Consider the following 27,830-nt stretch of genomic DNA (forward strand, 5'->3'; position numbering starts at 1 on the left):
TAGAGGAAAGAACAAGAAACATATCTACAAATATAAAATTATATACGCTCTGTTTGTTTAGCAATCCATTGTGCTATGGATTTTGTGCCACAAACACATCGAAGCTTCTGACAAATATCTATGTCAGAAATATTCCCTCTGGCTTTATTTTGATACAGTTTTAATCTAATTGTACAGCTCACTTTAGGAAATAAGGCTTATCTATGTTTCTCTTCAAGTTCCACGCTCCGTTCATAAATATGCAATCACAAGTTTCATTTGCAGGACTATGATAATGCATGAGAGCTACTGTTCATCGTGACATATCTTCTTTACTAGATACAGAGTATACCATAATATTTGTTTGAACTTTCCTTAATTTATTAATTCATCATGACTATAAATTCAGAATTAGCAGTTTCACTAACAGAAAGATGGGCCAAAAGTTTTCAGAACTATTTTACAAGATGAAGCTAAGTCTGAATTTGTATGGCTACTTTTTTTTTAAGTGAGAAATATAATGAAAAAAAAATCTGTAAAAATACAAAATAAACCAGTATGAACAGCAACAATATATGTTCTTCTGACCTGTAAAGCATCAATATTGAGGGAAACATTTTTCATCACTGGATGCAAAAATTGGACATTGGGCCTTGTAGAAGCCCTTAAAAGAAAATCTTTTAAATGGATGATACCTCAAGCTATTTTACCTACATTTTCCTCTTTGTTTCTTGGCAATGGACCAAAAAGTGGCTGTAAAAATCACTTGAATATCCAGAAAAATATAGCGCATAAATTTTGAAACCTTCTTAAAATAGTCGTTCACCTCAAAATATATTACAGCTTTGGTGCAAAAACACAAGAGTAACATCTAAGACATTAGGCACTCTGCACTTGAATGCCAATGGCTAAAAAGACATACAGACCAATTCCTGTTCTGCTACACTGCTTTGTACCATGAATCCAGACAGGTGCAACAAAGAAAAACAACCCAAAATCCAACCTCACTTTTTAAAGGTGCTGAACAAGTCATCTGGTGCCATGTCTTCAAAAGTGAAGGACTTCTCTCAGTGACTGAGTTACTTCTAAACAAACCACTCACATCACAAAAAAAGTAGTTTTACACTTTGCAATGCAATGCTTTCCAAAACATTTTAAAAATAATGTTTACTGACATCCCCAGAGATCAGGTTTTTATGATCTGCAAGTTACTCTGGAAATTTCATCCCTTCATGTCTGAGACAGTCTCACCTTCCAAGAAATCCCACCACTACTGCCTTGCAATATGCACTACAGTTTAACTGAATCTTTCAAGAGACAGCTCTTGAATGCAGATTTCCTGATTACAGGAGGAAAATGTAAAAGTAAGTCATTTTAGGCTTCTTAGGAAACAGTGCAGGCAACAAATTAATTTCTGTATCTGGCAATATTTATTATTTTAATTATAGTTATTATTTTAATTATATCTTTACAATTTATATTAGTTATTATATTATTTACACATATTATTTATTTTTAGAATATTTATTATTAAAGGCACTGAAACAGTAATGTGCTGAAGCCTGTATCTTCAGTTGCATGATAGAATTTAATAATTTTGCTTAACTGAAATATATACAACAAAAGACTGTGATCTAGGAATAAGGATCACTTCGTTAATATTACCTGTAGGCTTCAACTATGATTCTTTCAGACAACTTAGGAGAAGCAGAATTGATGGCTTTCTTGAAGTTTTGAAAAGTCAAAATTCCTCTATCATCTTTTAAATCAAGGTTAGGGAAGAGAATAATAGTATCATTTTCTTGGGTTTTTTGTTTTAAAGTTCTTAATATAATTATGTTTGCAGACGAGCTACTCAAACATTTCTGAAACAATTACACACTCTTTAAGTGGACCGTATTTGCAAAATATTTTATGATGGCTACACCACACAGCCAAACAGTCTGAGAAAGTTTTTATACTGACAATTCCTTTTTGCTGCTGTGAACATTGTACTGTGCTCACATCATCTGCAACTCTTATTTAAGTTTTTATTTTAAAAGCAGACATTTTGAAATTATAATTATAAATTTGTAAAACTTTGAAATTATACTCAAGAATGTGCAAAATTACATTTCAAATCTATAATTTTCATTGACAGTTACTCTGAGCATCGTGTTTAAAAAATTTTCTTTCATAAAAAGTTTCTCCTTCAATATGATCCTGCTGCAGATTTAAGATTCTGAATACATTATATCAGCATAATATCAACTAATCAGTCACTTAGGATGTGAATTCACTTCCAGATCCAACTGGAAAATCAAGCATCTCAAACAGGACTATTGCAGATTCTGTGCGTCAGATAGCAAGACAAACAAAAGCACAGTGCAGGAAACAGTCATATCTTTTTAACTCACTAAAAATAACACTTCAAAAGCTACTTTTAGTTCATGGCAAAAAGCTGAGTGGATGCTTATCTGATCATCGCAACATCTGATGTGCCATATGTTTCGCTTTCCCTCTTTTCAAGGACCATAGTCCTATCTCAGGCCAGGAAGAAGAGGGCAAAGGATCATCTGAATGTCCATCAGCTCAGAGGCTCCTCACAAAGTTTTCAGTTTGCGAGTTTGGTGGTGGCAGATCCTCTGCTGTCTAGCAGGAACAAAAAAGAATCACTGCAGCTACTTCCAAGCAAGAGCAAGAAAAAAAATATCCTTGTTGCTAGGGTTGGAAGGGACCTTGAGAGCTCATTGGGTCCAACCCTCCTGCCAAAGCAGCTCCCCAGCTCATATTGCACAGGTCGGCATCCAGACGGGGCTGGAATCTCTCCAGAGATGGAGACTCCACACCCCCTGGGCAGCCTGTCCCAGGGCTCCCTCACTGGGGAAAAGTTCTTCCCCATGTTGGTGCGGAACTTCCTGTGCTCCAACTTGCAGCCATTGCCCCTTGTTCTGTCCCCACAGACACTAAAAAGGGGCTGCCCATTACCCTTTGTCTCCCACACTTCAAATATTTATAAACATTAATTAAATCCCCATCTTCCTCGGTCTGAGAAGTTAAAAAAAAGGTCTACAGCCATTACTAGAGACAGAAACCATATAATATGTGGCATAAATGAGTAGAGATACACGAGTGTGAGTAACAGAAACAATGAGAGGTAGTAACAACAAGTAGGTAGAATGAATGGCTAGAGATTTCTTTTTTCAGATTGGAGGAGCTCAGAGTGCAACAGACAGCTCAAAGCCACCACCTAGAACAATGCAGCCTACTGACCCTGACTTCATCTGCAGCAATATCATCATCTTTGTTACTCTGGTACTGTTTTACTTAACTTGGCAGCATCCAGGACATCCCATCTTACAGTCTTTATTTTTTCATCAGGTATTTTGCTTACTTGCTTTTGAGTTAAATTAATTCTCAAAGTATTTAGGAGAAAAAAATTACCTTGCACATCAAAAGTTGTAAATATTTGCATCAATTTATTACAACTGTGCAGCCTTTCTTGCACTCATGAGATTTTAAAAGTTTTCAAACAATAGATCTAGAAAAAATATAAAATATGAATCTTTCTGCAAAAAATGCAAGTTGTGTTTCTTTCTCATTAGAAATATGTATGTCTGTGAAAATGATGAATAATTCTAATTATATAAACAGTAAAATCAACCTGAAATAATAGTCTTCAAAGTTAGACCACAATCATGTGAACATATCAGTATAGTTTAAAATTTCTCAAAGATTTTATATACTCAAGTATGATGCTTCTGTTTGCTTGTATTTTTTTCCTCTTGTCACCTGCCATGTCATGGCTCTTTGCACTGGAGAGAAACATGGGCTCTTCTAAGTCAATAGCACTTGCACGCTATGGATAAAGATCCATGCTGCATAAACAACCCATCTGGCATCATACCCAGCATCAAGAGAACACTGAAATCATCTATGACCTCAGGTATATATTCCTATGAAATTAATTATAACATTGAATGTAAAACTGGATTGGTTATTCCTCCAGTATACTATATCAAAGTCCTTTCTTGCACACTTATCTTACTCTCTTAATGAATTGAAAATGAAAGAAATTGAAATGCAAACCTAGTTTGTAAGTACTTAATTGACCATTTCTTCTGAAATCAAAGTAAAACATAAAAATTAAGAAACAAACGTGTACCACTCAAAACTTCAGGCCTCCCCATGAAACATGGAAAAATCTGAATATAAAAAAAATTTAGATACATATTTTTCAGTTAAAAAAAATATCAGCTCAATATTTAAATAGGAATATTCCTTTCTCATAACTCTCTGATATATTCTTTATGCTCATTTTAAATAATTTAATTTTCTTTAGAAGGCAACACGGCTGTATCCTGCAGGAATTTTTCTTTATCAAATAACATAACAAAAGCTCTGCCTTTTTCTTTTGATTCATTCATATCCTATTCTTTCTGCAGTGGTTCAAAAGCATAACTCCTTCAGCTCCACCTGCTGTCTCAATTGAGATCTTCAACTCCACACTTACCAGTGTGTCTTTCCTTATTTCTTCTTGAAAAATCCTGTATTATGAGCTGTTAGAGTCTCGGTTTCGGGATTACAAAGACTTGCTGCTTTCAACTGCTAGGTTCTGTACACGCACAATTTCTTTAATAACAGAGGTTGCCTAAACATGCTGAACTTGCCTGCGTGAACAGCTTTCCATTCAATTGGATAACTATGGAAGTGAAACCATAAAAAGCAATATAAGCTTTCCATCCATTTATTTTTTCTCTTTCAGTGTAACATATGAGCCCAGAAAATTATAGTATACAATTTTCCTCTTATAGAATGACTCCTGTAATAGAACGCCACCTATTCATTGATCTTGAGAGTTGGCAATTTGTATGTACTAGAACAGGCTGTAAAGTTATGTCAACCACAAAAAGGTCGTTTTAAAAAATATTCAAGCTAATTAGGTACTAACAAATCCATAATCTATATACTAGTTCACTATTTTTGCTTCACGCATTCACATGTGATGGTTGTCCTGGAAAAAAAAATATCCAAATAAAAGCTTTATTCTCTATTTATAAGTAAGATTAAAGATTCACAAGTAAGGGTGTGGTTTAATGAATGTGGGTTTTGGCATCAATGCCAGAATAAACAAAACCAGCCTCCATAATGCCCTTCAAATGTATTGATACAAATACTTGTGGGGCAGGGTGGTACAAGGGATGAGGGAAGTTATAGAGAAAAGCGAACAAATTTTTTCATCATTTCAGATTTTATATGAATAATTTCTCCAATAAGACTTGTCACATGACCTCACAAATAGACAAATGGGTATAACTGATAAGGTCAAGGATAAGAAAAATAACAAGCAGAACTATACGAATGGAAGGGCTTTTAGAGAAAGAGATATGGTGTTAGACTCCAGTAATTGTGCAGGTAAACAGTGGAACAGCAGCAAAAAACCTGACAGAACCTTTTTCATCACTTACCAACTTGAACACTAAAAAAATTACTAATTACTTTTCTATATCATGAATCTATAAATGTTGCTATTAATAAATGCCACTTTAAGAACCAAGAGTAAGTTCAAGCTAAATCTAACCTACAAGCACTAAAAATGTTACAAAACTGTATTAAATAATATGATCCTGTTAATGGTCATGGTCAGCTCATTTACAGAATCACAGAACTATTCAGGTTGGAAAAAACCTTTAAGATCATCAAGTCCGACCATTAACCTAGCACTGCCAAGTCCACCACTAAACCATGTTCCACAAGCACCACACCTACATCTCTTTTACATACCCCCAGGGATGGTGATGAATCCCTTCCCTGGGCAGCCTGTTGCAATGCCTGACAACCCTTTCAGTGAATAAATTGTTCCTAATATCCCATTTAAACCTCCCAAGGCACAACTTGAGGCCACTTCCTCTTATCACTTGAGAGAAGGGACTAACCCCCACCTCACTACAACCTCCTTTCAGGTAGCTGTAAGAGAACGATAAGGTCTCCCCTTAGCCTCCTCTTCTCCAAGCCAAAGAGTCCCTCAGCTGCTCCTCATAAGACTTGTGGTTTAGACCCTTCACCAGCTCTTTTCTATCCTTCTTTGGATGCTCTCCAGCACCCCATTATCCTTCTTGTAGTGATGGGCCCAAAACTGAACACAGTATTCAAGGTGTGGCCTCACCACTGCAGGGACACAATCATTTCCCTAGTCTTGCTGGCCACACTGTTCTTAATATAAGACAAGATGCTTTTGGCCTTCTTGGCCACCTGGGCACACTGCTGGCTGATATTTAGCTGGCTATTGATCAGATCCTTTTCCACTGGGCAGCTTTCCAGCCACTCCTCTCCAAGCCCGTAGTGTTGCATGGGGTAGTCATGACCCACATGCTGGACCCTGCACTGAGCCTTGTTGAATTTCACACAGTTGCATACGTTATCACTAATCTACATGGGGTTCTTCAAAACTCTTGAGTGTAAGCTTCAGATTTTTAAAACTTATGAATGAAAAGGAGTAGAAATAATTTAATAGGGGTTTGTGGTCTCACAGAAGATGTTTCCTGGAACACAGAAGATATGCCACAGTACTTTTCTGCAGAAGTGATAAATCTGAACTCCTGTATGATGTCCATTTTATATCAATAGTATGTGATTTCAGGAAGTAATGATCTCATAATAATAGCTATTACACAACAGTATCATCTATGGCATTTAAGAAAATACTTTGTTCTGATTAAAATAAAGCCGCCTCTTTTTCATCCAGTAAACTAAGCATATACATAGTCCTAATAGAATAAACAGCCACATCTTAAACTAAGTGTACTTAAACTGTATACAGAGTGGATTTCAACTACACACAAAGGAACTTTACTATTCAAAACATTTTGCATCATCCAGCTTCTACAACTACCCTGAAACCAACCCACTACTGCCTTACTTTATCTATTATGTATCTCCTCTACTGCTTTTCAATAGGATGTTACCTCACAATTTTATCTGTCAGGAACCCAGGAGCAACACCTGTTGATTAGAGCGTTACCAAGATTCACTATTACTCACTAGCATTAGTACATTACCAAGATTCATCAATAGTACAAAAGCAAAAAGCAAAACATGATGAAAACAAAAGAAAATTACTTTTCAGAACTGAATCTGAAGAGATCACTGGAAAAGATCTTTAATCAATGTAAGGAATGAAAAGGGGTGTATATCCAAGAAAGCAGAGAGGTCTATTTTGGGTTATATTTATGTTGCTTTTTAGCATAACTGAGTGCTCACAAGTCCAAACTCTCACATCTGTGTTATTACAATGCAAGACTGCACATAGCTGCAACACTGAGAAAACTCATGTGGGAGGAGATGAGGCATTAGCAGCTTCCAGTGCAACTTAACTTCCATTCTGGAGAACAGACAAGCCAACACACATCATGACCACTTCACCTAAGTCTATATATTCCACCTCACCGGCCACACTTTCCACACAGGCTGTGTTAGGCAAACAAATAGACCCAGGAGTCCTTTTCAGAAAGCTGCCCCCCCCCAGGCACAGTGTAGGGAGTGCTTTTGTTTGGATCTCAATGTCACAGCACCAGAAATGAAACTTCAGCTGGGAAAAAGACAGATTTTTACAGCTACTATTCTTGCAGTGCCCTTTGCATTGGAAACAACACCTGAATGTGCAGTTAGCTAGTTGAATGGTTGTTGAAATATGGCAGCACTTTAGATCAGTTCAAATCATTTTTGGGAAAAGAGGATGACTGAACCAAACTTTCAGAGAAACAAAAGCATAAGTCACACATTATTTTCACAATGCTGCTCAGTCCCACAAATCGTTATTTTTATATGCTAATAAATACATCAAATATACATACAGTATCAGACCAACAATCAGATTAATCTCTATTTTCTTGGTTTTCCCAGTTACTTGTCTCAAAAGGCTTAATTTTAAACAGTGTAAGTTCATAATCTCTATGAATGACCACACGACAATAATATTTTTTTAAAAAATAATATAGAATTACGGAATTATTTCTTACCAAGCTGGGGTAGGAATGCGATTCGAATTCTTAGAGCCCACCTTCTCCAGTAAAGGGTTCGTTCCTGACATCTAGCGGGTAAAATGAGTATTACTATTAATTTATAGATTAAAGGAAAACGTGACCAAAAATGACATCTAACAACAATTTAGCAAAAATGCAGTTGCTTGATTGCAGTTGATGACGCTAAGTAATTGCTATTTCTACTGAAAAAAAAAGTTATTATGCTATGTAGTTGAAGAAATAGTTTCACTTCAAGAAATACCGTGGGTGCACCATTCTGTTTCTTGTAAATGCTTTTAAAAGTACTCTCCTTGCCAGGGCTGTTCTTAATGACTCCCAAAGCAACATAGGGACTGTTGCTGTAGTCTCTGATTTTAATAATTTTTTGGGAAAAAAGGTAAAATTCCCAATTGCATGCTCAAGAACTGGATCCTAACAATAAATGTAATAGGATTGTAACTTCTGTGCTTGGTTCGTATCCAGTACAGAAGGTTGTATTTCTCAGAGCTAGATTTAAAAGTACCAAAATGTTGAAAGAAACACATAAAAGACTTAACCTTTTAAGGTTAAGCAAAACACGTGGCTGTGCCATAAAACATAGTTAATGCACATCAGCAAAAGCCACAAAGAGAAGCACCTGTCCACCCAGGTATCTCTAGAATTTCACAACGAGCAGTCCTTGGGTAAAGAGAAACAGGTGATGGCATTGGACCCACTCAAGGAGCCAGCAAAGCCACTAGACCACAGAAGCACCCCTGTTTTTAATTAATTTTTGTGCAGCTGCACAGAGAACACTGACTACAGCCAGGTGGTCGCAGCACTGCCTAGAGATACGGCAGGTGTGACTTGGCACCTTGTCAGGAAGGAATAACTAAACCTGCACCTCCTTTCTTCCCCAGAGTCCTCCACTTCTATGCTGTTTCCAAGAAGGAGCCATCAGGGACTTATGCACAGAACCTGTTTGAATGCCTTAAGCATGTTTTGAGTACTACTGCACTGGAAGAAACATTCAGAGAATTTAACAGAACAGCTAATTTTTACAGGGAGGTAAAAATAGACAGAGGATAAAGGGAAGCCGAGCATTTTCAGATTCATAATTCAGCAGTTAAGTCTCTAGAAGCCTAACTTATTTTTAGATTTGGCCCTAGCTCATTGAGAAAATGTTTACCCACAGCTGAAATATGTCAGAGATGACTACTTTCACAGCTTAATAAAACATTTCTGTGGTTTTCACTTTGAAGTATCATAGACAAAATTTTGTTTGTGACCTTGTTAAGACTACTTTCCTAAAATACGTATTTAAGTAAAAAAAAATCAGTCACAAGTGGTCCTTGGGGAAGAAGACTGCTCAAACTGGAGAAGAAATATGAATCATAATTTCTATGCTAAATATAATTTACAGTATATTGGTCAAGCTTGTACTGGCATGCTGTGAGAAAGACAAACTCAAAGGATGCACGTATTCACTTTGAAATTTTGCATGTGTTCTTCTTCTGTGACCAATTGCAGTACTAAAGCAGAAACAAAACTTCCAAAACTGGACCAAGCCATACAATTTAGCCTCTATCTTCCTGTAAGTATGCAACACATGGTTTCTCTCAATAAACCTTTCTCTTGTTAAGATTTTCATACACTTATAGATTTATATTAGACAAATCAAGAATAAAAATGCCCGAGTGTTACTTGAAGCCAAAAATAGCTTCATTTCTGAGAATACACATTTATTATTAGGACACGTGGTAGTTTCACATCTACTGAAACCACTGTGTAAAGAAATGGAGTGTAGCACTAATAAAATCCAATAACTGATCAATAACAAGCTGCCACTTCATACATCTTGTATGCATATGAAATACAGTGCATCCTTCTGCTTACCACAGTCTGCAGCAAGAAAGGTAAAGATTTAATTATTTTCTTTTGATATAAATACTCACAGATAAGAAAATTCTGCTTACCAAACCTGCAGTAAACCACTACAATTAGTGAGGACCAGTCAGAGTTCTCAATATTGAGACAACTATATAAGCTGAAACTTCAAAACATAAATGATATATATATATTTATTTGAGGATTTATAACCAAGCAGCATTACTACAGTAACTTTAAAGTCCTGACTGCTTAAGTAGCCTTTGTTATTTTATCACATGCTTCAAAAAAAAAAAAAAAGTACAGAAAGTTATTTACATTAAAAAAAAAAACCTGTTCTTATGTTGGTCACTTATAATAACTGTTACAGGAAGAATAAAATATGAACTTGCTACATAAACCATGTTATACAACAAAAATCAGAACTCTGTTCATCTAGTCTGTTGCAGGAAGTGAAAATGGACTGATTTCTTTTAAGTTTTTGTTTTGTTAAAATAAATTTTCCTGCTTCTACATTTTATGTAGTTATTTCAAAAAAGCTTCTTCCAAACTTAGATTTTATGGTACAGGCTTCTTAGAAACAAAATTACATTGAATTTGTCTCTGCAAGTTCTTCATTTTTTCCTTGAAAAAGGACAAGCACTTTTAATTCTCAGTTAGGCCATCATATGGAAGGGAACAATGAGGAGACTGGAATGCAAGTACGCCAGAAGTAACCAATTTTTCTAAAGTTCTCTAGAAAGCACATACAGCTCTCACAGTCTGTGCATTTAGACAAGAGGCTATGCACCAACCACACAAAACTCCCAAGAGCCTTTCCAAAGGCCTTCAAGCAAGGTTTGATAACAAACCACTTGGTCTGGTAGCGCCGAGGAGTGTATACACATCCACAGCAGGTGGCAGGAGGAAGTGCTCCGTGCGAGCCTGCAGAAAAGCACTAATAAAATCGTGTAAACAAGATAAAATGTCCTTCCCCCTTTCCCCGGGGTGGCCTGCTGATCCCATTGCGAGCTGGCAGAAGACACGCTACCTGCTAACGGCAGCGGCAGGCGTGCAATAACGAGAGCCCCGAGCTGGGAGAGCCGCTTTGGCGGGTAGAGGAAGCTTTGGCGGGTAGAGGAAGCTTTGGTGTGGTCCGTGCTCTCACTGGGATTAATTTTACACCTGTTTTCCTCCCACGCCCTGCGTGAAGCCACCGCGCGGCTCTCTCATTAGCAGGGCACTTCAGCCACAGTAATTAACGCCGAGCCGAACGAATGGTTATGCAAATGCTGCACCTGCCCTAGGCTAACGCTAGGGTCACACGAAGACTTATTAGGTTAATTGGGGCCGTTAAGACGCGACTGTTTTGCCGGTTTAGCCGCTTTGAGAACGGTGCCGGAACCGCTGCGGCGCCCCTCCAGCCGCCACCGGGCACCGAGGGAACGGAGCCGGGGCCGCACAGCTGCGGAAGGGGAAACTCCCCTCAGCGCGCCGGGTGCCGGCGGCGGCAGGCCCCGCGTTGCCTAGCAACCTGCGTGCCGCCGCCGACTCCCGTGGGGCAAGCGTAGCGCCGGCGTCGATTGGCTGAAGTCAGGCGCGCGCCATTGGCTGACGAGGAGGGAGGGGTGGGGCTTGGCCTTCTCTGCGGTGCAGGCGTGCCGGTTGTGCCTAGAGGTAGGTTATAGCTCTTTGGGAGCGGGGAGGGCTGCGCTTTGGCGCCTGGCGTGAGCAGCGGGGCTTGTGAGGAGCCGACGCGGGTGGCAGCCGCTCGGCTGCCCGCAGGGAGCGGCCGCCGGAGCTCTTGGCGCCGCGGAGCAGCGGGGATGCCGCCGCGGTTGCGGGGGCCGCGCGCTGCCCCTGGCCCCGCCCCCGTAGCGTGTCCCGCGGCCGCAGGCGCTGGTCCCGTCCGCGCGGGTTTCGGCGGCAGCGCCCGGGCTTCCCGCTGCCCTCGGCTCCGAGGAGGGGAGCGGGTCAGAGCCGCGGCGGCGGTGGGTGGCGGCTGTGGTTCTGCAGAGGCCTCTGGAAAGAGCGGCCTTGGCTCTGCCCCGCGCCCGCTCGGCAGAGCGCTAGGCCCCGGTGTGAGGGACGCCTGGGGGGTCGCAGCCGGCTCTCGGCTAAGGATGTGCTGTGCTGCGCGCGTCCCCAGCCCCTTTGCTGCGTGCAGGTTTCCGCGTTAGCCGCTCCGCGCTTGGTGGCTGCTCCCGCTGCACGTGGTTCTTTGTGTCCTGGGCGCAGGAACAAGCCTTGTGCGCTGCGAGCCTTCCCCGGGGGGTGGCTCGCGTGGGGATGCTGCTAAGCGCGGAAAGCAGAGCTCCCCAGTAGCGCGCAGGTGGAAGCCAGGAAGGAAAGCCGACTGGAGCACAGCAAGTACGTGCTTTTCTCTTTTTAATCCCTAGGAACATGCTCCAGGAAGGTGCACATGGAAAGTGGACGGTCTCTAGCAGTGATGAAAGTGCTGAGGAAACTTCTGATAGTGAGAAACCATCTACGTCTTCGCTGCTGGGTGCTGTGCGTGGCGGAGCAAGCGGCCCACAGTACCCGTGCTCAGAAGCTAGGAAAGCTGCTCTCAAGAGAAAAGCTTCTCCCTTGAAATTTGATGATAAAAAGTCTTCTGTGGAATTACCTCCGGCAGAAAAACAGAGAACTAGCCAAGAAGGTTCAGGCTGGTCCGTTTCTAGTAGCGATGAGGAGCCTGAGGATCAGGAAAAGCAAGTTCATAAAGAAACAGTAAAAGAAGAAAAGCCTGATGAACCCAAAGTGCAGCCTCTGAATCTTTGCAGGGATGATGAACTCTCAGAGAATCAGAAAAAGGAGGATGATGAAACACCCAGTGAAGCCCAGGATACCTGGGATTTGTTGAATGGAGGAAACCCTTTCAGGTTTTTTCTCACTAAAGTCAAAGGAATTGAACCGAGCCATAATTCTGGAGCCCTGCACATAAAAGGTGAATCAGTGGCTTCTACAGAAGTGGGTTTATAGGACACTTATCTGCAGTAAACTACATATTTTGAGTTTGGGTATTTTTAAACGCATATGTTCTTTGACATAGCTGAGGCTTCATATTCTAAATGTGCAAGTTTAGAAATTGGCTCTGGTGCCATTGTGGTTTGTTTTTTTAGAGGTATAGTTTTTAAAGCTATACTGGTAGCTGGTACTGATTCTGTTGTAACTTCTCAATTGTGCTGCACAAATCTGATGGACGTTTAGCCAAGGCAAATCATATGGTGCTGCTTATTGCTGCTTGCTATGTGAGTTAGTCTGGGGAAAACTGCTTGCCTTCGTGGCTCTTGGAAGGGATCTTTTTCTTGCATGCCTAACCACGTTCCCTGGGTAGTTGTTAGAGCTTGTCTTTATGCTACTGGTTGGTTTGTACCTACGCATTTGCTGTTATTTGATGCAGTACAGGATAGCACTTGTCAAGTGCTGTGGCTGGGGTTTGTGAGCCCGTGTCAGTTCAGTTAGAAGTGAGTGTGTAAGTCAGGATGGAGTGAAGTCTTTGGTGTACAATACTGATTCTTCAGGAATGCTGTGTTGTAGTGTGATGCAAGGGGGAACAGCTCTGTGCATGCATCTGTAAACATTCCCTCACAAAGAAATGAAATCTCTTACATCATAAGGCAAAATCAGGAGCAGGTGTGAGTAAGACATGCATGGAAATACTGTAACATGAGGTACCGCTTTGAGGGAGAACAAATAATCAAAGGCAGTGAATTGGTTGTAAACATTTCCTCAACCTCATGCTCCTCCTAGGAGCATTGATTCCTGGTGGCAGCCTGGTGTCAAGAGACCTTGCTTGCTTTACTGCTGTGTGTCTTTATCTCTTTTGTGAATTCACTGTGACTTTTGGCCTGTCTTCTCAGAAAACTACTTCTTGCTAGGTGATGAGTTGAGCTGATGGAAGGTCTGAGGTTTTTTGTTTCATTAACCTGCAAAACCAGGTTTCTGTGGAGGTAGAGCATACCCTACAACCAGCCTGCAACAGATAACTCTGTATGCATTAACTATGCCCTTATTGCTGCTTCTCTGCCACAGTTCTTCAAGCCCTGTCTGTTGGGGAGAGTGTAGCTTCTTCCTCCATATGATCTTGGTCTTCCTCCTGATGAGCTTTTAAAATCGATTTCCTACTTTCAGAGGATAAATGTTTTTTATAAACACAAGACCATAAGGTTTTCACAGGGGAATGGGTGACTTGAACATTCAAAACAGTAAACTTAACTGTGAATGTCTCTGTTACACCAAGTCTGTAAGCAGTCTGGCACTTGTCATAGTTATCAAACTGTTCAAGATGTGAAATGTCTACTTGAACCTTTTTTTACTCAATTGTGCTTTAATGTTTTTAATAGATATTTTGTCTCCTCTTTTTGGGACTCTCATATCTTCAGCCCAGGTGAGTTTCCTGTTTTCCAAATTGATTTCACTTGCTTATTTCATTTTATTAAACTTGATAATTTATGTTTTGTCATATAGCTGGTTTTAGCAGGGAGGGAACTCTACATACTTTCACCTCCACAACAATTTATTATAACATAAAAATCTTCCTATGTTCTGCTTAGCATTCAGGCAACTGTAAGTCTACTTTCTCACCCCTGTTTTGGGGAAATATGGAGCTCAAAAATGCTGTTACTTTGCATGTCAGTGTTTGTGGTTTTTTAGAAAGAGAAAAGCCCTGCCATCTAGGAAAATCTCTCTTTCTTGCTATCATCCATGGTATATGCACATAGCAAATAGATGGTTCTTGAACCAAACCTTTATCTATGTGTGATTCTTTTTTTTTTTTGCATGTTGAATTGTGTGACCATGCTTTTGAACAACTTAAATTTATTTCCAAGTGACATGAAAGGAAGAATGTAAAATTAGAAAAGTAAGCAAAACTTGCTATAAGTGGTATTGAGTGATTTTTATATATAAAGCTTTTTTGTAGATCATTGTTCTGACAGACTGTGCTTTTTAATGTCTTTTATTTTTCTTATGTGCAAGTTCAACTACTGTATAGATGTGGGATGGCTTGTAAGTCAGTATCCACAGGAATTCAGGTATGTTTACCTTATGAAGATGAAATGATACAGTTTCCAAATGATTCAGTTAGTGCAAACTGCACTTGTAACTGAATGATAAACGCTTGTTTGAAGTCACAGATTATTACCATTTACATATGTGTAGATTCCTGTTTTGCCTTGTACAGGTTTTCCAGCTGTAGTTCTCTTGATTCCCTACCTCTTTTCGAGACTTAAATGGTCAGAATTTGGTATGTCTGGTTTCTGATTTTTGTTAATGCTGAGGAGGTGCAATTGTGACCCATGATGACAATGAAAAAGATGGAACAGGATGTTCCTATAAAGATGGAATGAACAAGAAGCTCTTTGCCATACTGAGCCAAGAACAAGACAATACAAGAGAAGGGAGGAGATGTAGGAAAAGCACAAGACTTGTAAAAATAACCAGGATGATATGTCTTGGGTATGATATGGTTGGAGATGCTGGATATTGTCATGAAAGCAGGTCTTATGTTTGAATGAAATTCTGTTTTGATAGTTCCAGTCTTCTGCAGATATTGTCAATATATTATATATAGTTTTCTCTGGAAATGTGGTAGAACACAGTACTAGGAAGTAAACAGGAAACTATTGCAAGAGTAGACCTAACCCTCTTATTCTCCCTCATTCTACCCATCTTCTCCATGATAAATTCTTAGATTCATAATATGTATGTATGTGGATCAATACTTTTGTGAGCTTTTTATCTGCCTGTTTCCATACAGGCAAGAATCCTTACAAGATCTTGTACTATCAGTTTCTATTTTTGTGTTTGATTTACTTCATGCTTCCTGTTTCCTTTTTTATTAAAGTTTTCTAACATCTTTCTCTTAGAGATTTTACTGTAGTTGCTGCTTTTTTTGAGTTGGTTAATAAAGCATATAGTGTTTAGTGCTACCTTCCTGCTTAGGCTACTGGATTTAGGGGCCAGAAATTTTACCTACGTGAAGTGGTTTACTGATTAGTGCTTACTAATATGTTTGATATTTTAATAGCAATTTCCTTTTCTTTAAGGAAGAAGCCATTGCTGATAGTTCATGGTGAAAAGAGAGAATCCAAAGCTGAACTGCTTGCACAAGGGCGCCCTTATGAGAACATCAGTTTTTGTCAGGTAATTAACATTTGTATCACTTTGGCTGAAATTAAACCACCTGTTGCACTCGTGTCTCTTCACCTGTAAGAAGATCTGAGCTTTACATGGGAAGTCAGGAATTTTTTGTTATGCTTTAAGGAATATATTTACCAGGACCATAGGAACATAGTAACTATACCCTTAGTGTGCTGTGACTAGGGTAGACTGTCAACCACAAGCTGTTCTGGTTTCACAGAACAGCTGCCCATGAAAATGTCATGGGGTTCACTGAAGACCTGCACACCTTCTCTAACATAATTCTTGCAATAACGAAAAGGAAGCATTTTTTCTGTAAAGTACAGAACTCTCATCAAAGAGTTATCATTTGTCTCTGTTTTACACAAGAAAACTCTGTTACAAATAGTCTGTGTAATAGTGTTAAAAGCACACTTCCTGGCACATGCCATTTTCTCATGTTATGCTTGCTCTTTTCCTGCCCCAAAGTCATGAAGCTGTTGGCTTCAGCCTGGGGGAGGGATGTTGTTATGGCAGTTTCTCATTTTTCTTGGGCAGCCTGTTAACCCTGAGCTTCCTGAGATTGTTGTATAGATACCAAACAGATTGAGTTCTCAAAGCCAGGATTTCAGGGCTGTGGTGTGCTGTACTGGTCAGGTGTTTGCACTAAGCTGTGGGGTAGCAGCAATTTCACATTAAAATGTCATGTATGCTAACAAGAAATCAATGGTTCTGCAAATGCTTCCTTTGTACACATAACTAGAATTTGAATGTAATGTCCCATGTGATAAACTTGTTAGAGTGGTTAATAGTAACTAGTAGGGGAAAGTGGTACTCCTGATGATTTTCTTGTTTGGGTATACTGCTTCAGATTCTTCTGGTAGTCTTCATACATAACATTATGTTAGTGCCCCAAAGTGGAAATCTTACCTTTCTATTCCACACCCATGTTAACTAGGATAGATGTTGGAGCCAGCACTGGCTAGAAGTATTCTTAACACCTGTAACTCCTGCTTCATTCTTGCCCTGGAAATTGTTTTGTAAATACTCTTTAACAGCAGAAGCTGATCAAGTGCTTCTGTCCTTTTCCTTGCAAGGTTAGCCATTAAGCTACTTGTAACAGTTGCCATATGCTTCAGAATCACAGAATGTTTGAGGTGGGCAGGATCTCTGGAAACCATGTGGACTGACTCCCCTACTCAAGCAGGGCTGGTTATCCAGCACAGTGTCCAGATAGATTTTGGGCATCTACAAGGATGAAGGCTCCATAACCTCTCTAGGCAACTTGAGAAAAAAAGTGTTTCCTGATGTTCAGAGGGAACCTCCTGTGTTTCAGTCTGTGCCCGTTGCCTCTGGTCCTGTCACTGCTGAAAAGAGCCTGGCTCGCTCACTTTTGCACCCTCCCTTCAGGTGTTTGTACGGTGACCAGATCCCCCCCTGAGCCTTTTCTTCTCCAGGCTAATAGTCCCAGCTCTCAGCCTTTCCTCTTAGGAGACATGTTCCAGTTCCTTGATCATTTCAGTGGCCCTTCATTGTACTCTTGCCAGCAGGTCTGTATTTCCTGTGTGGGGGAGCCCAGAAGTTGACCCAGTGTTGCAGGTGTGGCCTCACCAATGCTGACTAGAGCATTGGAAGGATCATCTCCCTCTGATGCAGCCCAGGACACTTAGGCATCCTTTTGGCAAGGGTGACTGTTTTTGAGAATATTTCTGGTCTCTTACCAGCAATTCTGCTAGAGTGATTTCAGCAGAGTTGCATTGCCATTTAAAGTCTAAATTCTAGAAATCAGTACTTCTAAAGCTGTTGAGGGGAGAACTCATGTATTTTGTGGTGTGACCACTAGAGAGCGGTGACATGAAACAAAATGAAGCAGCACCTCTCCTCCTTTCATGTTGTATATAGGAATGCACAATAGGAGTTTTTAATGATCAACTCTTTAATTTTTACAGGCTAAACTGGATATTGCCTTTGGAACTCACCATACGTAAGTAACATCTATCAAGCAGAAAGATCAGCTTCTAAAGATGACCACAGAGTTGGTACCTGTAGTTGCCATAATTGGACGAGTAACTAGTGTCATAAAGTATTTGTGGGATAGGAAGAGAGATTATGATGTCTTTACCCAACTACTCAACAATTGCATATGAAAGTTTGAGCATTTGTTACTAAAAATCCAGACATTTATTTTTAGCTCAGTTGTAAAAATTCTTTGTCCTGTAGCTTCAGTTTAGATTTATGGTAGACAATTAGCTTTTTTCCATCTGAATAGTTACCTACATCTCTTTTATTGAATGTAAAAGTTATCAGCCTAATAGAAAAGAACTAGGTTTTAATAAAATCAGCTATAAACAAAGGCTTTTTAGTCTTCCTTAAGTGTTTGGGGGTTTTTTGCCTATCTGAAAAGAGTAATTTTCTGAAGAACATGGCAAATACAGAAAGTGTTCTGCAAGTATTCACCTTTTCTTTGGAAAATCAGTTGTGTAAGATGTTAATGTGTACTTGGGAATATATTGTGTGATGCTGCCCGCAAAGTATATGGGGATAGTCTAATGACTGCCATGGGACTTTGGCATGTGTGTGGATTGAAGTTGAAGTGCTTGTACTATGTAGAGCAGATCTTTAGAAGATAATTATTTTGGAGCATTTAAAATTGTTATTTACCTCTTACTCTCATTGTACTTGAAACAGATTATTATTTTTATTTTTAAGGAAAATGATGATACTGCTATATGAAGAAGGTCTTCGAGTTGTGATACACACATCCAACCTTATTGCTGAGGATTGGCATCAGAAAACTCAGGGGTGAGCAGAAATCTCTAGCAGATGAACATTTACTTTATTTTCCTGCTAGGAGCAGAATACTAGGTCAGATGATCCAGTGCTACAAGTCTTACACTAAGGTGGAGCTATCCTGGGGGAAGGAGGAAAACACTGCAAAACCAACCACACTAGAATAGTGGTGGCTGTTTAAACGTGTTGCCTTAATACAGCAGATGACCCAGTATCCAACTAATGTCCTTTTCTTGGAAGGACTTTTTTGTAGAAACTTTTTAACTTGAACAGCTGACAGGACATAGTTTTAGTTAGAGCACAACAAATAGGACTAAGCCCCATAGCCTCTTGTTTTCTTGGGTATTTTAAGATCTCTACAGTAAGTCAAAGTATAAGGTTTCTCCTCAAGCTAATTGAAAATGGCATTTCAGAAGTTGCTGTCATCTTGATGTCTGTTTTGCTGCTATTAAATATGGCAAGGCTTTTGAAGCTGTTCACTTGTCTGAGGCAAGCTCTCATAAGGGTTTTTGAGTGGCAGAAATATAGCTACTGGTTTCTTGCCTTTAAATCTTAGTGGTGGCTTTAGTATCTTGGTGATGAACTCTTCAGAAAGCCAAGAAGGCATGAAAAATCTACTTGGGATGCTTAGCAAGTTGCTGTGCTTGTCAAACATGAAAAACAGTTTTCTCTTTCCTTTTTGTACGCTGCAGTAATACCCAGTATCACCAATATGATGGTTCACTGGCTTCTCTCTTTTATAGGCTACTGAATTAAAAAGGATAGCATCAACATGCTGTAAAGCTGATAATGCAGAACATCTGGTTTCTATGGCAATAATGTGTGACTGGAAAGAAATACTGGATGTCTTCCCTGCATAGTGCCCATCGTATTTTATTCTGATAGAAGTTATGGATAGAGAAGTTGTCATTATGGGCTACTCTTCAAACTCTGCAGAACTTTAAGATGCCCAAACTGATGCTGTTTGATGCTGAACTGATCAGTAGCTTAGCATTGCAGTGTTCAATTCATACAAAAGATCTTGATGAAGGGACTGCTGGTTGGTATGTCTGAGTCTGGCCTGTGTAACAGTGATGAAAGCTGTCAACATATGCATCAATAAATGTGGCTGTCAGTTTTGTGGTATTAATCAGACTTGACAATTCTGTAATTGTATAGTAAAGGCAAGTCACTTTATAGTTGGTGCCACAATATGTGTTTTGTATTCATTTGGGACCTTCAGATGTGCTCTAATCACTAAAACCATATGTTAATGTGTAATGTCCTTTTTTTATGGCTGCTTTGTTTTTAGGATGTGGCTAAGCCCTTTATATCCAAGGCTACCTCAGGGAACAACTGGTTCTGCTGGTGAATCTGAAACTCACTTTAAATCTGACCTAATAAGTTACTTGATGGCTTACAACTCTCCCATGCTTAAGGAGTGGATAGATGCAATTCAGGAGCATGACTTATCAGAGACAAGGTATACGTTATCTTGTATGTGTACAGTAACTTGATGTTCTATTTTTTTGTTGTTTTTTTTAATAAGTATCTCTGTTAACATCTATTAAATCATGGGTTTGTTTAAGTTTACCTTCTTTCAGACTGAAGTTTTCAAACATGAGTGTGACTTTAGGCAATTTTTTAAAGCTATCTTATGCAGTTTATGTTGCATTGACCAACTTCTAGTTTTCCTTCCTTTAAAATCTCTGTTACTAAAGAAGGCACATCAGCAGTAGTCTGACAGAAGGAAAATGGACTCAATGTCATTTAAGTCAGTCTGGTTTAAATATTTGTCATAATGTCTGTGGAAAAAACAGTTCTGTTTGGTTTGTTATGTAACAGGGATCATATCAGGCAAAGTAGAACACAATTTTATTAGGAATAGTCTTCTGTACTTTTAAGGCAAAGTTCAACCCTTATCTATGTGTGGTATGGATTTTGCTTGCTACAGGCATGGATTGTGTCTGGTAGGCAGTGTGATGTTAAGCAACAATATACTTTGTCTTGAAACAGTCTTCTCTAATACTACTTTGCTGATACTTAGAATCAGGCATCCTGAATTATTTTAACTGATACGTCCCTCGTTTCATATGGTATCCAGAAAGTAAATCTCCCTGGCTGCTTAATAGCAGTTTAATGAGCTGGCAAAAAATTGTTGAGGAAAAAAAAGCTGGAAAAATTGTGGTGGAAATAAGACTGAAGCCTTATCTAGTTTAATGTGCTTTTCTTTTTACATGGGGTCTTACTTTTTTCCTCTACAATCCTGTATGTACCTTATAGTCAGGTTGGCTGAGCTGATGTGACTTTATGTGTAGAGAAGGGAAGAGTCACTTCTTAGGGTGAGGATCGGTTCCTTGCTGTATAAAATAACGTAGGGGACATTCATTCATGGATGAAGCTAGGCATGAGATGCAGGATGGAACAGCTGCCTAAACCATCTGTTGTGATTCTGGGCAGGCCTCTTCTCTGTATTCAGGTCTGAAGTCAGCAGGTTACTAAACCAGTGTTAGGAAGGCAGTGGAAAAAGCTGTACTTGGCATCTGAGCTTTTAGGCGCCCAGGTGAAATTTTGTATCTGAATCTGCTGATTTGGATGTAGTAATAGACTGACTGGCTTTACTTAAAATGACATGCCCAATTCTGTGCCATAAAAAGAGCTATTTGCATTTATTGCTAACATCACTTATCTTCTGTGTTCTTGTACACAGAAATAGATGTGGTTTGTCTACACTATAGAGCAGCCCAGTAGTGCATGACAGCCATACAGGATGCTAACAATAAATTATACAGCTGAAAATCCACTTTTATTTGTACTGTAAATCCTCTGTGTGAAAGATTAAGTATTTCTGGTTGCACTTCTGTGGGCAACCTTGCTGCTAGGTTTTATGTAAATACCTTAATACTTTCCAAACCAAAACATTCCAGTACTGTAAATAACTTGATGCTGTGTTGGGTTTTTTCTTTCTGTAGAGTGTATCTTCTTGGTTCTACCCCTGGACGTTACCAAGGTAGTGATAAAGAAAAGTGGGGTCATCTTAGGCTCAGAAAGGTACTAAAACTGTAACTGTTTTTGTTGTTAACCTTTTAAGTGCAAATATAACTTTGGAAAGTGTTCTTTAGCTCCTTTCACTGTTTCCAGCTGTGATCAACAATTTTTTGAATGTATTGTTACAACTTAACAATGATGTAACCTTGTGACTTTAGACAGCCTAGGCTTTGCACACAATGTTCCTGTGCCTTATTACCACAGTCAGGTTGTGGTTTGGGTTGGTATGTGGTTGTGGATTTCTGAGGAGCTGCCATCACTTAAATGACTTCCTGTCTGATGTTGGTGTTTCTAAGAAGTGTGGCAGTAGCAGAATCCATTCTCCTGTGACTGAGAACCAAATACAGCCTTTCTCAAGGTACTGGCTGAGGAAACGTGGTGATACAGACTTGTCTGCACAAAGGAAACAGCCAATTTGATTTACTTAAGGATTATTGCAGGTTTTCCCCCCAATGACCTGGCAAAAAATCAAATTTAAAACCCAGCTTGCACGTAGCTGATGTCATCAATTCAGTCAGCTTTTTAGTTTTGTCCTACTACATTTCTAAGATTTATTTTTTTAATTATTGTTTTAACCAACTGAATAATGAGGAATATGTATTTTATCCCCACTCCCTCCCACATTGTTTAGGTAATCCATGGTGATAAATCTTCATATAAGTTTGCGTATCAAGTCCCGTTCTTTTTCAGTATTTAGAATCAAGTAAGATATTACATGTTAAATGTCTCAGAATTGGGGAATCTTCAACCTGCATCTCCTGCTGAAGTGGCATAACTTCATATTCCATTGTGCATTTTTCACAGAATTCTAATGCTCTCTGTGGCAAGCTCCGGTGGCACACAATGTTTATCACACTGCTTTTCAACACAGTTTACTCTGTTAGACCTCCTCTTGCTTGTAGAGAGCTTGCCCTTTCTGATGTACGTTGTTTATGTGGGTGTTTTGCCTAGTAAGACACTGAGTGAAAACAAAGTAAAAAGGACAAGTCCTGTAAAAGATCAGGATGGCCTCATGGCAAGTGATGTTTTTAGTGACAGTGCAGATAGACCTGGTGACACTACACTGATGACTGAAGCCATTTAGTTGCATGCTCTCTCTAGAGGGGAGAAAGATAGCCACTACAATTTGGTATGTGCCTATATCCATCTGGTTTTAATGTGACTTTAAATTCCATTCACAGCTACAAACTCTAAAAGGATTATTTCCATTTTCTCTTCAATTGTTCTTTTTCCCCCTCTTATTCTGGGCTTCTATTGTAGCTAGGGCTTTAGGGATATGTGTGGAATGTTATGGCCAACAACCACCAAATATAAAAAGATTTAGTTGTTTAATTTATTGTGACTTGTGAAGCTAATGTTTTATGTTTTGAGGAAGAGCTGCTAGCATTCTTTTTACCCACTATTTAATGGTTGGCTTCAATGCTTTTGGATAAAAACTTCTTTTGATCTTCTCTTGAAGGAGCAGTGGCTTTGTTTTTGGAGAGCCTGATGACTTCTTTATCACAAAATTGCATAGATAGTGTGAGTGTTAATCTCTTTGGTTGTCAGAAGTTATTATAGAGGATTTATTATATAAGGAGTGATAGGAAATTGCTAATTAAGGTTTTCTTTGCCTGTTGAAGTCTAACAATGTCTTAATTTTCCTCACTAGCTTTTGAAAAAGCATGCTTCATCAAGACCAGCACAGGAATCTTGGCCTGTTGTTGGACAGTTCTCAAGCATTGGCTCAATGGGAGCTGATGGCTCCAAATGGCTGTGCTCAGAGTTCCAGGACAGCCTGGTGGCTGCAGGCAGCAGTGTGACAAACCTTAAAAGTGATGTTCCAATGCATTTGGTATGTGTTTTAGATGCCAGTGACATTTATTTAACACTTAGTCATTTGTTGTTTAAATCTTAGTCATTGGTTTGCTTTTAACCTTTGGAACCTGTAAATGTTGTTTTCATCCTGAAATCATAAGGATGCCACTTAGTGATGCTTACTTGTGCATGGTATGCTATAAAATGTGCTGTAATTTCCATCTGCATGACACTGGAGTGCATATAACTTAAACAAAATGATGTTCTTCTATAGCGTATCTTCCACTGAGTTTCACAGGTGCAGCTGTTTCTGCTACAGAGATGTAGCAGAACTCTGAGCGAGTATTAAGTAAACCAAAGTATTTTCTAGCCTGTATGTTTTGGTCAGGTTATTAGCACAAATAAGGGGAGGAGCAGTAATAAGTTTGTGTCAGGAGCTTGTTAAATCAAGGGCAAAATGTCAAACCATGTCCTTAACATGTGCTAATTGCCCTTGGATACTTGTCTATGAGATCGGAGTCTAAAATGTTATTAGGTAATGTTAAGAGCTTACTTTGACCACCGTGGAAGTGACTGGAGCAGGTTTGAGTCTTGCTTAATCTTGGGAAATTCTGCAAGAGAGGTAAAAATACCTTTGTTACTGGCACATGACTATTTAAAGCTGCAGTGTGCCTTTATTCATTCGGAAAAATTAAACTTTTAATGTGTTTTTTCAAGTAAGTTTTCTTTAAGGTGATTTTTGCTTGAATGCTTAGAGCTGTGTTACTAAAGTTACTTTGTTTTCCCCCCCTGCTGCATGAAGGTTTATCCTACTGTGAACAATGTGAGGCAGAGCCTAGAAGGTTATCCCGGTAAGTGGGTGAACCCCTGTTTATTTGCTTTTTGTGGTCATAATGTCCTGAAAAATCACTTCAGTGGTTCATGTTGGATGAACCTGAAGTTCTCATCTTGCTGAGAACTTGGTAGAACAGGTGGTGATAGAATCCTTTTGTTACGGTTACTGGAGCTCTGACTCTAGTTACTAAATTGTCCTTGAATAGAAGCAGCCCTGTTGGTATTCATATAAAATGTCTTAAGTCTGTATAGCCATGTTGTTTTGTCCTGTACAGCGACATATCAGCTCTTCTGCACTGTTCTAACTCTACTCATGCTTTAGTTTTGGCAGAAAATTCAGGTTTGAGTGTGCAAGGTTCTCCTTGATTTTTTTATTCAGGTTTCATACTGCACATGAGATACAATGGAGAATGAGATGTTTCTCTACTCAATCATTTAATACTCAGTGTGCAGTTGCTCAGTCTTCCCATGTTTGTATTCACATTATTTGTACAGAAAGCATATGTGTGGCCAACCTGAAAGATAGAGGCACTGTAGTATTCAGATGCAGTGAAACTTGTTTCTCAAAAGCAAGCACGTAGTGGGTTACACCTATACATGCTAAAGAAACTAGCTGATAACTGTGAGGCAGCTGTTAGACTTCAGAAGGTCGAGGCAATTGGAAGAGATTCCTGAGGACTGAAAGAAAGGAATTCTTGTCTTCAGGAAGAGTAAGATCTGGGTAACTATAGGCCTGTCACTCTTGGAAATGTCAAAGAGTTCTGGAAACTATTTCAAACCTATAATCCATAAGAATACAATTGGGAGTAATCAGCATGGATTTATAAAGGAGAAATTATGCTTAACTAACGTGATGTCCTCCTGTGACTGGATGAGTGGCTTGATATGTGAGGAATGCACTGGGTGTTGTTCATCTTTGATAAACCTTTTGACATTGTCTCCTGAAACGTCAGTACAGACAGCTTGATGAAGTCCAGGCTGGATTAGTGGACAGTGAGACAGATTGAAAACTGGCTGAACTGCCACACCTCAGTGATTGTGATCAGTGGCACAGAGGCCAGCTGGAGGCCAGCCACTGGTAGTGGTGTGTGCCAACTGTTGGTTCTGGGGCCATACATCTAGTATTGTCCACAGGCTGAGTGGGGTGACCTGTCCCCTGTAATGCTGGTAGGACCACATCTGGAGCACTGTGCCCAGCACTGGCTTCCTAGTACGAGACAGATATGGACATACTGAGCTAAGTCCCGCAAAGGGCCACGAAGATGAGTAAGGGATCAGAGCCTGTGTCATACAAGGAAAGGCTGGACAAATAATTCTTCAACCTGGAGAAGAGAACTTTTCTGAGAGACTTCATCAATGTGCATAAATATCTGATAGGAGGATGCAAAGTAGGAACAGATTCTTCATGTGATGACCAGTATAGAACAAGAGGCAATATACCTAAATTGGGATACAGGAGGTTCCAGTGTACACTTACAGCAGAAATGTTTTCTGGTTTGTTTGGGTTTTTTTTATATGAAACAGGTTGCTCAGAGAGGTTGTAGAGTCTCGTTTCATGAGGGTACTTGAAATCTCATAGGATGCTGTACTGAGTGATGCTTTGTTACTGCAGATGATCTTCAGAGGGTGCTTCCAATTTTGATTCTGTGATTCTTTGTCCTGTGCACTCGTCCATAAATGTGTACCTGTTCAGAGCTGGATACCTATGCTCCTGTGCAATACAGAGTAGCTTTTGAGCTCTTCTCACAGTTGGTGGAATTTGAACACAGGGCTAGCAGGGCTGCCTTTCCTCCAAACTGACCAGTGTCTACATGTAGGTAGACATGCAGCTAGTGAGTTTATAGGTATCTATGGTTCCCACAAGTAAGTTAGTTCTGAAATGCATCTGTTTGTCTGCAGCATCTGTTTAGCAAAGTTGATACTCTTGAAAGTTGAAGATTCAACCTGCTCAGTGACTCCTGATTGTCTTTTCTTTCACATTGTGAAATAACTTGGTGAAATACATAACTTTGTGCAAATGAACCGCTCTGGACTCCTGCAGTTAGTGCATCCCAAAGAGTATAAAGCTTTTGTAACAGAACCTTATAGTGCCTTCTAGGACAGGTTGAAAGCAGTAGGCTTTGTATCATGTTTTTAATACACAGCAGCAATATAACTCAGTATGCCATGGCTGATTCTCTTTGTTAAATTAATTTCAAGAAATCACAACATGCATTAGCCAAAGACCAAATCAATACAAATACAATTTCATCAGATAATTTTTTGCTCTTTAAAGTAATGTTGTTTGGTCGTTTGTTTTGGCTTTTTTTTCCTCAAAGTTGCTTCTCTTGTTCCCTCTAGCTTGTATAGCTTCTAATCTGATACTGAGTGATATCATGACAAAAACATTATCTCTTAAGAGGACTGAATTCTGTAGCCTGTATACTGTTTCTCTTTTTCCCAGTGTAAATCTGCTATGTAGTGTTAAGGAACTTGCTAAATTAGAAGAATGAGAGAAAAACAAAACAAGCAAACCCCCACCTATATACCACTTCATATTACTGGAGCATCACTGTTTCATGCAGTTATAGGATAGTACAGATAACTTGTTCACCAAAATGCTGCTTTTAGAATATCTTTCTGAAAATAAGTACACTTTCTCTTTTTTTTTCCCCCTTAAGCTGGTGGCTCACTTCCATACAGTATACAGACAGCACAGAAACAGCTGTGGCTGCATTCCTATTTTCAGTAAGTACAACTCAATTCTTTGGGTGTTTTTGTCCTTAGACTGTGTGTTTAAGCTTTTAATTGCTGTCATATTTGAGTGTTAAAAGTAAGTTAAGGGGAAATGGTTACAAGTATGATATTCTTAAACTCCTTAAAATAAAAACCTTTTCTTTATCTGCTGGTCTTATCCCTAAAACATAGGAAAATATGGGTTTTACCTGTAAAAGTTACATGGGATATTGTTGCTGGTGGAGGACACTACCAGATTTTGGATTCTGTAAACTTCTACTTAAGCTTTACTCCTTTGAACTGGAATAGTGTTCCTTCTTTGAGTTGGTGTGGGTTGGTTTTAATTTTTTACAGTTTTATTTCACTTTCACACTTGAAATCTTGTTAATACCAAGGTACAACTGAACCACAGCAGAGTTAGGAAGGCTCTTGGCTTTTTGAGTGCAGCAGTCCTGCTTCCAAAAATTCAGTTCCTTATGGTAAATATCCTTTGTTTAGAGGTGCCTGATGTTTTCCATTAAGAACTTCTATTTTCACGTGCTACTAATGTTGCCAGATTCTAACAGCGTAACACGTTCCATGCCAGATGTCTCCCTCAGGCTGAATCTTAAACTCAGGCATGTTTTGAGAACAATGGGAAAAGTTGTTTTGTGCAGATGAGGAAAAAATAAATCTGGGAACTTCTTACAAGACCACAGGTCCCTGTTCCTTTCACCAGAA

General features: G+C 39.4%; 1 protein-coding gene across 1 annotated transcript in view; it reads left to right on the plus strand.

Annotated features, from left to right (window-relative positions):
• Positions 1–12,227: 12,227 nt before the first annotated feature.
• The window catches only part of TDP1 (tyrosyl-DNA phosphodiesterase 1), a gene marked incomplete at its 5' end in the record, with an annotated part of 45,248 nt that continues 29,645 nt past the window's right edge, over positions 12,228–27,830 (plus strand). The window contains 11 exons of the mRNA XM_084270505.1: positions 12,228–12,771; positions 14,171–14,214; positions 14,805–14,860; positions 15,875–15,971; positions 17,897–17,931; positions 18,657–18,749; positions 20,029–20,199; positions 21,689–21,767; positions 23,416–23,598; positions 24,364–24,412; positions 27,056–27,122. Of these exons, the coding sequence (XP_084126631.1) occupies positions 12,228–12,771; positions 14,171–14,214; positions 14,805–14,860; positions 15,875–15,971; positions 17,897–17,931; positions 18,657–18,749; positions 20,029–20,199; positions 21,689–21,767; positions 23,416–23,598; positions 24,364–24,412; positions 27,056–27,122 (1,418 nt within the window). The remainder of the gene's footprint in view (positions 12,772–14,170; positions 14,215–14,804; positions 14,861–15,874; positions 15,972–17,896; positions 17,932–18,656; positions 18,750–20,028; positions 20,200–21,688; positions 21,768–23,415; positions 23,599–24,363; positions 24,413–27,055; positions 27,123–27,830) is intronic.

Source organism: Gallinula chloropus, assembly GCF_964237585.1.
Source record: "Gallinula chloropus genome assembly, chromosome: 14".
NCBI lineage: Eukaryota > Metazoa > Chordata > Aves > Gruiformes > Rallidae > Gallinula > Gallinula chloropus.